The sequence below is a fragment of the Crocuta crocuta genome, unplaced genomic scaffold, assembly GCF_008692635.1.
Source record: "Crocuta crocuta isolate KB4526 unplaced genomic scaffold, BGI_CrCroc_1.0 scaffold1228, whole genome shotgun sequence".
NCBI lineage: Eukaryota > Metazoa > Chordata > Mammalia > Carnivora > Hyaenidae > Crocuta > Crocuta crocuta.
Window position 1 is genome coordinate 90412 of NW_027528888.1, and position 10506 is coordinate 100917.

The 10506-nt window shown below is 35.8% G+C and overlaps 1 protein-coding gene across 2 annotated transcripts in view; it reads right to left on the reverse strand.

The window, feature by feature from the left end:
* The window catches only part of LOC144225648 (eukaryotic translation initiation factor 2 subunit 3, X-linked-like), a 27717-nt gene that overhangs the window by 7833 nt on the left and 9378 nt on the right, over positions 1 to 10506 (reverse strand). For both annotated transcript variants that reach the window (XM_077756897.1, XM_077756898.1), the window contains exons 7-11: positions 10049 to 10183; positions 9519 to 9613; positions 9022 to 9166; positions 3854 to 4023; positions 1756 to 1928 (exon numbers count right to left, since the gene is read on the reverse strand). In XM_077756897.1, coding sequence (XP_077613023.1) covers positions 1756 to 1928; positions 3854 to 4023; positions 9022 to 9166; positions 9519 to 9613; positions 10049 to 10183 — 718 coding nt within the window. The remainder of the gene's footprint in view (positions 1 to 1755; positions 1929 to 3853; positions 4024 to 9021; positions 9167 to 9518; positions 9614 to 10048; positions 10184 to 10506) is intronic.

The window sequence follows — 10506 nt, forward strand, 5'->3', positions numbered from 1 at the left end:
CCTAGGTTGAAGCGAGGAAAAGGCAATAAACAACAATATTTAGACAAAGATAAAATTACAATGTGGAATGCAGGTTTTAGTGTTTTTTAACGTTAAAATTCTTGAACTGGTTGAATACATTATCCTTAGTCTTATACACACTGAAATAGTAAGAGGTACAAGGCTATGTAGTGGTTTAAAAAAAACAAAAACTCAAAACTAAGTTGTGTGTGTAAGAATACAGTACACAGATTAAAAGTCAAAGCTGATTTTGAATTGTGTGATTTTATACAAGTGTCTGAGATAAAGGAAAGCCAGCCAGTTCAGTGTCTGGAATAAAAAACTGAACTACAGGGGCGCCTGGGTGGCTTAGTCGGTTAAGCATCCGACTTTCGCTTAGGTCATGATCTCGTGGTTCGTGGGTTCGAGCCCCGCGTCGGGCTCTGTGCTGACTGCCAGCTCAGAGCCTGGAGCCTATTTCAGAGTCTGTATCTCCCTCTCTCTCTGACCCTCCCCTTCTCATGCTGTCTCTCTCTCTCTCCTAGAAATAAATAAAAATATTAAGAAAAAAAAACTGAACTACAGGTTTCCAAATTAGGATTGAAAAAACAGATTTCAGTTATATAAATACACAGCTGACTATTAAAAAGCCATGAAAACCACTGAATTTAAGGAAGAAGAAGAAGTAAGTGTTGGTGAGGGTGTGGAGAAACAGGAACCCTCCTGCACTGCTGGTGGGAATGCAAACTGGTGCAGCCCCTCCAGAAAACAATACGGAGGTTCCTCAAAAAAACTAAAAACAGAACTACTCTAAGACCCAGTAACTGCACTACTAGAAATTTACAAACAGTACTAATCCAAAGGGATACAAGCACCCCTATGTTTACAGCAACATTATTTATAATAGCCAAATTGTGGAATTGGACAGAATGTCCACTGATTGCTGAATGGATAAAGGAGAAATGGTATAAAAGCACCTAAGCAGCTAAGCTGGTTGAGCATATAACTCTTAATTTCAGCTCAACTCATGATCTCAGGGTCATGGGATGGAGCACTGTACCAGGCTGCTTACGATTCTTACTCTCTCCCCCTCCCAAGTCTTAGTCTCTCTCTACAAGAAAAAAATAGGAAAAAAGAAAACAGAAAAAGAGGGGGTGTATACACACACACACACACACACACACAATGGAATATACTCAGTCATTAGTAGAATGAAATCTTGCCATCTTCAAGGACATGGACAGAGACAGACAGTATAATGCTAAGTGAAATAAGTCAGACAGATAAATGATTTCACTCATATGTGGAAATTTAAGAAACAAATGAGAGGCCAATCAAGAAACAGACTCTTAACTCTAGAGACCAAAGAGATGGTTACCAGAGGGTAGGTTGATAGGGAGAAGAGTGAATGTGTGATGGGGATTAAGGAGGGCACTTATGATGAGCACCAGATATGTACGGAAGTGTTGAATCACCATGCTTTATGCCTGAAATTAATTATTACACTGCATACTAACTATATTGCAATTAAATCTTTAAAAAAAAGTTTTAAAAAAAGGAGAATTGTGCATAATTGTGTATGTACAGCATCAAGAACTAATATACAAGAAAATACACGATTTTTAAATTTACTTTTTTTTTGGAATCTATATACCCAGTATGGGGCTTGAACCCACAACCCTGAGATCAAGAGTCACATGCTTTCCTGAGACTGATTCAGCCAGGGGCTCTTCCTGTTTTTCTTGATTAAAACAGTAGCAAAGTTGACAAACTTACCGCCAATGTTTCTCAACTCTTCGGCTAAGAGCAATTTTTTCTCCTACTTCTGTACACACAGGATTAGTGAGAACTATTTTACCCAAATCAGCCTTGACTGCACTAACTCTTCCTCCTGTTGAAAGGGACCCTATGTTCACCATAAGCACTTCATTCTTAGAGAGCTTTTGCACCTATGGAAATAAATTAAGGGAAAAAACCCAAACCATTATATTAATAAATGTTTTCTCAAAGAAAGTGTAAATTTAGCACATACTGTTGGAAAGAAACTACTAAAAAATTCTACACAAATTACATTTAATGTGATTTGAAGTATGTATAATCCTACAAGTGTCAAAACAAAAGGTTTACTTAGCACTAAATGAACATACGTATGATCTACCATTAAAATAAGATGCTTCTGTAAAATTGGGTAACAGCTACTACATAACTTGTAGCTGTTGTATTTCTAGTCACTAACATATAATTACTGGAATTATAGCCCNGAGCATTTTTAAGGTCTTCATATTTCATTAAAGTCAAGCAATATAATCAAGTATCATATTAAAGAAACTCTCCCCAAAATGACAATTTTTATAAACACAAGATTCATGTTGGATAGAGTATCTTTACTATTTTTTTAATGATCATAATTTCTTAATATGAAAAGCACCTTATGACTATATTTATATAGAATTTTGACTACCATAATGAAATAATGTATTCAATACAACACTGCATATAAATATGTATTATGTACATGGCAAAATTTTAAGCACCATATCAACCACTAGTAACATCTTAAGTNTAACTTGAAATTTAATGGTCATAATGGGGTACAGTATATTTCTGCCACTATAAAAAATTCAGTAGAAGTTAACTTAGACTCTATATTGCTCTTTTGCTACTGAAGACTATCACCAAAATGCTCTACAAAAAGTTTATACATTTATACTTTATCACTGTCACCCATATTTTATCAAAAAAATTTTTAAGTCAAATGCGTACCAGGAATATTAAGGTTTTAAAATTTGTGACACACACTTTAAAAAACAAAACCAAATGGTAACCTGGCTTATGGTTGGTTGCCATATAGGGAATTAAAATTTTTTTTAATGCAATTTAATTCTAAGAGAGACAGAGACAGATAGCATGAGCAGGGGAAGGTCAGAGAGAGGGAGATACAGAATCCAAAACAGGCTCCAGGCTCTGAGCTGGCTGTCAGCACAGAGTCCAACAAGGGGCTCGAACCCACGAACTGTGAGATCATGGCCTGAGCCGAAGTCAGATGCTTAACCGACTGAGCCGCCCAGGCGCCCCCCACCATATAGGAAATTTCTAATGAGTCAACTTTTCCTTTTGTAATTCCATCTTTTATTTTTTAAAAGACATTTTACTTTTAAACTTACTTTTAATTATTTATTTATTTTAACAAAGAGAGCATGGGCAAGAGGGGCAGCCAAAGAGGGAGAGAGAATCCCAGGAGGCTCTACGCTGAGCCTGACATGGGGCTTGATCTCACAGTGAGATCATGTCCTAAGCTGAAATCAGGAGTCAGACACTTAACCAACTAAGCCACTCAGGTGCTACTAATTNAGAGAAATGGGGGCACTGAGTGGCTCTACCAGGTAAGTGTCCAACTCTTGGTTTTGGCTCAGGTTATGATCTCACATTTTGTGGGTTCAAGCCCCACAGAAGGCTCTATGTGCCTGGTGTGAAGCCTGCTTGGGATTGTCTCTTCCTTGCTCTCTTCTCTGCCCCACCCTTGCTAGCTCTACCTCTCTTGCTCGCTCTCAAAACAAATAAAACTTAAAAAAGTGGGGCACCTGGATGACTCAGTCAGTTGAGCATCCAACTTCGGTTTAGGATATGATTCCACAGTTCCCAAGCTGGAGCCCCACATCTTGGGCTCTGTGCTGACAGCTCAGAACCCAGAGCCTGCTTTGGATTCTGTGTCTTCCCCTCTCTCTGCCCCTCCCTCTCCCCTGTTCTCTCTCTCTCTCTCTCAAAATAAATAAACATTAAAAATTTTTATTAAAAAAAAAAGGAAAAAGAGGGAAATAGAAGTGGTTGACACATAATGTTTCCTTTGTGTTTCTGAATTACAAAAAGGATTTACCTTTGCTGCTTTTTTGTCTCCTTCAGTGCGTACACCTAGAAGTCGTCTAAGTAGGAAATAGGAGATTTCTAATTCTGTAAAGATCTCTGGTAAAGCTCCAACTGCACCAAGTACCTGTCCTACCATTCTATCAGCCCGGCACAAAGTGGGGTCAATTTTTGTTCCAACTCCTAATATGAAATAAGAGATGTGTATCACACATTCCAATTTATATTTCTTAAAATGTCAGCAAACTTAGAAGTTACTCAAAGCAGTAAATGTATTATATACAATTTAAATTTTAGTATATTGATACCATATTACTGCTNCCACATAAGCAAAATCTGGTAGTACAAATTTCCTTCAAGCAAGTCCCTGATTTGCCTAAAAACACAACACTAGAAACTAGCCTTGATGAAAACTTAAGAAAAAAAGAAATAGTAAATAAATGAGGGGTGCCTGGGTGGCTCAGTCAGTTAAGCGTCCAACTCCTGCTCAGGTCATGGTTACATAATTCATGAGTTCCAGCCCTGCATCAAGCTCTGTGCTGACAGCTCAGAGCCTGGAGCTGCTTTGGATTCTGTCTCCCTCTCTCTCTGGTCCTCCATGCTTGCNCCCAGAATTTCCTTATTCATTAAAAAAAAAAACCCCAGTCATGTACAGTGATGTTTTATTAGTATACATAAGAAATGAAGTGAAACAAATTTAAAAAATGTCAGTAAAATGAGGCAATAAACACTTCCCAAGCTCTTTTCCATACACACAATGAAGAACTGAAAAAAATGTCAGAATCACATCTAAAATTCTGGAATCTAACAAAAGGTCTGCCACATACTGTGGAGCATTTACTCAGAAAAGAACATCTGAACTTCAGGAGAGCCTGGGTGGCTCAGCTGATAAAGTGCCAACATTGGCTCAGGTCATGATCTCACAGTTTGTGGGTTCGAGCCCTGTGTCAGGCTCTGTGCTGAGAGCTCAAAGCCTGGAGCCTGCTTCAGATTCTNAAAAAATAGAAAAGAATATCTGAATTTCAGTAAGAACAGTAAAAACTATAAGACATTTTAACTTGTCCTACTCTATGAATAACCATAATTCATCCACTTGTGACAGGTTGATAAACAATCTACATTTGTCATGTAAAGCAGCAGGGGTAGTAGCTTTCTTTCTCCCTTCAATTCATGCAATTAGACTTAAATAGCAAAGTAAAAATTTTCATCATCTCACACCTTTGCTCCCAAATTTACTAAAACATTTCCTAGCTTCAAGTTTCTAGATTCATGTTACAAGAGTTGATAGCAAATTAAATCTTAATTTACTAACCGATTTAAGACCTCATTTCTAGGTTTAGACACTTGGGGTTATAAACAGTTTTGTTTTACATCTGTTGTATCTAGTTAGTTTTTCCTTCTCTCTCCAACATCTGTTAAGTCAAAATGTTCCAATAAAACATGACACGATTTATACTATATTTACAAAATTAAAGTATCTGCTACAATAAATGTTGTACTTTTGCTAAATAAACTAGAAAAGGTAACCCACATCCCCAGAGGACTATCATTTGGTTAGTTTGACATTTTCCTGGAAGATTCAACTTTTCAAAGTTATCTGGATATCTAATATAAAAAGTCTTTTCCTTATGGAACTAAAGGATAATAGTTGGTGGCAAACAACCTTGTCAACAAAGTTTTTTGTTTTGCTTTTTATTTTGTAAATGAGATGATATTTTGCAAATAATATATTCAGTAAGAGATTAGTATCTAAAACATATAAATAATGTATACATAGCAACTCCTCAAAAAACATACACTCCAGTTAAAAAAGGTGACACAAAGAGGAAAGACCTGATAATGCTTTAAACTCTCCCCTCTAGCTGTCTTACAATAAAATGGAGGACAAGACAGAGTTGTTAATTGTCTAGCTGAGACCTCAAACCATATACCAACAGAATTTTTTAGTAAAGATTGAGAGACTTACTGGTTCTAGATATTAAGAAAATATCTTTCTGTACTATTACTAGCTGAGTAACCCAACCAAACTACACTTCAGTGGGCGTACATGTAAAGAAAACAGACATTACAGATCTAGCTCAGAAAATCAGTCAATTAACAACTGACTTTGTTACCAATAACAACCAAACTAGCAGAAAAAACCCTTAGAAAGGAGAGAATATACTCTCCAGAGATGACTCACTGTATCACTCAAAATGTTGCTTTCAATAGAAAGTTGAGACATACCGAGCACCGAGCACCGGAGTGGCACAGTGGGTTGACTATCCAACTTTGGCTCAAGTCATGATCTTGCCACTCCCAATCGTAGGTTTGAGCCCCAAATTAGTCTTCTCTACTGACAGCACAGAGCTTGTGTGGCATTTTCTCTCCCACTCTGCCACCACCCTTGTAGTCCCTCTCTTTCAAAATTAGTAAAAAACATTCAATTGAGATTAATCATTCTGAGCGAAAATAAAAAACAAAAATGAACAGTCTCAGAATTACAAAAATCAAGTATGTCAACAAACGCAACAAGTCCTAGAGGCAGAGAAGAGGAAGTAATAGAAAGAATATTGAAAGAAAAAAAGGGGTAAAGTAACAAAAGAAATGATCAATAAAACTAAGAACGAACCTATAGAATGGGAGACGATATTTTGCAAATAATATATTCAGTAAGAGACTAGTACCTAAAATATAAGAACTTATACAGCTCATAATCCCCATAAACAAATATTCCAGTTAAAAAATGGGCAGAAGACATGAATAAACATTTTCCCAAAAAAGACCTACAGATGGCCAACAAACACATGAAAAGATACTTAACATCACTCATCATCAGGGAAATGCAAATCAAAACCACAATGAGTTATCACTTGTCAGAATAGCTAAAAAAGAAAAATACTCAAAAACCAAAACCAAATCAAAACCAAAACCAAAACCAAGCAAAAACTAAAAAAACAGGTACTGGTGAGAATGTGGAGAATAGGGAATCATCTTACAGTCTTAGTACAAATTCAAACTGGCGTGGCCCCTCTGGAAAACAGTATGGAGATTTCTCAGTAAGTTAACAACTAACAAAATATCCAGTAATTCGACTACTGGTATTTAGCCAATGAATATGAAAACACTAGTTCAAAAAGCTATATGCATTGCTATGTGTACTGTACCATTATTTATAATCACCAAAATATGAAGCAGCCCATTTCCATGTATAAAATGAATAAAGCAAATGTGTTAAATACTTACACACGCTATGCAATAGTACTACACCATATAAAAGAATGAAAATTTGCCACTTGCAACAGCATGGATATATAGGAGGCTTTGTCAAGTGAAATAAGTCAGAGAGAGAAAGACAAAGAGCATTTAATTTTACTTATATGGGGAACTTAATAAATAAGTTGAAATAAAACAAATGGCCAGAGAAAAAAAAAAGACCAAAAAACAGATTCTTAACTACAGAGAAGAAACTGATTGCCAGAGGAAAGGGAGGCAGAGGATGGAATAAATAGGTGATGGGATCAAGAGTACACTTACCATAGTGCAGACTCAGTAATGAATAAAATTATTTTTATTCTTATTATTTTTAAGGATTTTATTGTTGTTTAATCTTTACAGGCAACATGAAGCTTGAACTCATGAGCCTGAGTTCATGAGTCTCATGGTCCACCAAAATGAGCCAACAAGGTAACCCTGTATAGAATTCCTGATCAGTATACTGTACATATGAAATGTAAAACTATGTTAACTTTACTAAAATTAAAAAAAAACTCAAAGTGATCAAAAATCATCATTAAACTATTCCAAAACAAGGAGATGCAACTTTGAAAAGGCACAATGAAGCCTAAATATTTACAGATGACTTCTCATCAGCAACCTGTACCAAGACTAAGTGAGATGACATTTCCAAAGTGATCTATGAAAAATATAGCGAAAACATATAAAGCCAAAAGATCAATTCTTCATACATTTCCTTCTTTAATATAAAAGAAAAATATCAACTGAATCTCTCATAAAATCTTGACTTTTACTGGATATGTGTATTCAGTGAGTAAAAAACTAGAATATCCATGTATTAATTTAGCAGTTCCTTCAAAACAGTAACCTTCAGGGTCGCCTGGGTAGCTCACTTGGTAAAGTGTCTGACTTCGGCTCAGGTCATGATCTCATGATTCGTGGTTTGACCCGAGTTGGGCTCTGTGCTGACAGCTAGCTCAGAACCTAGAGCCTGCTTCGGATTCTCTGTCTTCCTCTCTCTCTGACCCTCCCTTGCTCACGCTGAGTTTCTCTCTCTCTCAGAAATAAAACCTTAAAAAACAAACAAACACAAAATAGTAACCTTCATTGTCAGCCTCAGCACAAGCATGATCTATGTATGATACTTCCGGGTAATTTTCCATTTGTAATAACTTATATAAAAAGTCAAACGAATAATAAGAGAGTTTCAAGTATGAATAAAATATACTTATGTTTGTGATGTTTTTTAAATGCTAAATTGTAAAACTTTGTTATGGTTTAGCTTACCTCTAAAAAAACCACAATGAATTGTTCTTTCTAAATATAAATAAAATGCATCTTTAATTCGTTCTTTGTTGTTATGGTTGTTTTTTTGAGAGAGACAGTTTGCAGGTACAGGAAAGGGTCAGATGGAAAGGGAGAGAAAGAATCCCAAGCAGGCTCCATACTCAGCAGATGGAGTGTGCTGACACAGGGCTAGATCAGGACAATCATCATGACCTGAGCCAGTTAGACACTTAAAGACTGAGGTGCCCAGGCAACCCACTACATAAAAGTATTTTCTAAGAAACACAAAATATATTATAATCTAAAATCAACAACTTAACCACTATATACGTATCTATCCCACTTTCCCTTACTGAATTAAGATACTGAATTAAGAGATAGTCTTTCTTTTTAATGTTTTGCTAATTTCTGAGAGAGAGAGAGACAGTGTGGGGGGTTGGGACAATGAGAGAGGGAGACACAGAATCTGAAACAGGCTCCAGGCTCTGAGCTGTGAGCACAGAGCCCGACGCGGGGCTCGAACCCACGAACCATGAGATCATGACCTGAGCCGAAGTCAGATGCTTAACCAACAGAGCCACCCAGGTGCCCCAGAGAGAAATAGTCTTAAATAATCCATTTTACAAAAAAAGTAACATGACTAACCAATAATAAAAGCTATGAAAGAAAAATTTTTACCAATAAGACCGCCTGGAGCAGCATACTGAAGATCATTGTGTTCTGAAAAAAGTGATACAATTTTGGAAAAGATTGGTTTACACATAAGTTTTCCTTCACTATCTTTGGAAACAATACCAGGTCTGACTTCTATCTCTTGGCCCACCTAAAACATAGAAGAGAGAATTTAAAATACTTGAGACCCCACAATTACCATTTACATGTAAATACCTTAACTGGTAAACTGCTAAATTACAAAGGCATCTACCTGCAACAAGAATTTCACACTTTTTTAAAAGGATTAAAAAAACAAAAAATGTAAAGGAGTTATAAAGTTAATAACCACTCTATTTTTAGGGAATTACAAACAAGAAATCTATTTTTATTACACCAGACATATTTACAGTACAAAGTAGTAAATAAAACCATACATCTTTTTAAAATTAAGTTTCAGATTTTGTTTCGCCATATATATATAATTTTTCCATTTAAAACACAGGGTTTCCAATTCAGTTTACCTTTAATACACCCTTTAAAATACTGCCACCAGCCACACCACCTTTAAGGTCATCAACCTCACAGCCAGGTTTGTTGACATCAAAAGACCTAATAACTATAAAGAAGATAGGGAAGGAAGGAAACCATAAAAGTAATCTTATTATTTTAATTAGTAGAAATACTCAAGTAAGTTTTTGTACAGGAGCAGCCACTTGAAATCTTACATTAGAGGTGACTTCATAGGAAAATATTGTCATTCCAATCCCTACTGTAGTTTCTTCTAGTGCAAAATGAAATCCACTAAATCGACAATTGACACGTTTTTATTCTATACCTGTGAAGTACAATGTAACTATATGTACCTGAAAGATGACTTTTATGTGCCAAATTATGGCCTGCCCTCACCCTTAATAATTCATATTGAACTCCTAATCCCTAGAATACTCATAATGTTCTAGTACCTCATAATGTGACTGTATCTGAAATGCAGTAGATCAATAATGTGAAAAGATACTGTCAAAAGTTAAAGGCTAACAAGTTAAGTCCTTACCAATAAGTCGAGGTTCTGAAGTGAAGTCTCTTAGAGGTACTGGAATTTTCTTTACAATATACTCACAGACCACTTCAATATTATATTTCAGTTGAGCAGAAATTGGAATAATAGGAGCTCCTTCTGCTACTGTACCTATAGGAGAAACCCAAAAGGTTGAAATCTGACAAAGCTTTATAGAAAGTGTTATGCATGTTAAGTATCCTAGCATCTCTACACAAAGGTCAGCAACATATTAAAAGTGATCATTCTAGTTAGAAAGATTGACAATATTTTTTTTTCTCTCTAAAAGTGAATAATATGCTCTTTAAGTTAAAAACTGTGAAACTATATTATAAAAGGAAAAGAAGATACAAGGATAAAATCACCTACATAATCTGGCAAATGTAGCCAGCCCTTCTGACAAGTAAAAAAAAAAAAAGACAAGGAATCAAATGTCCTAAGTATATTCTTATCAT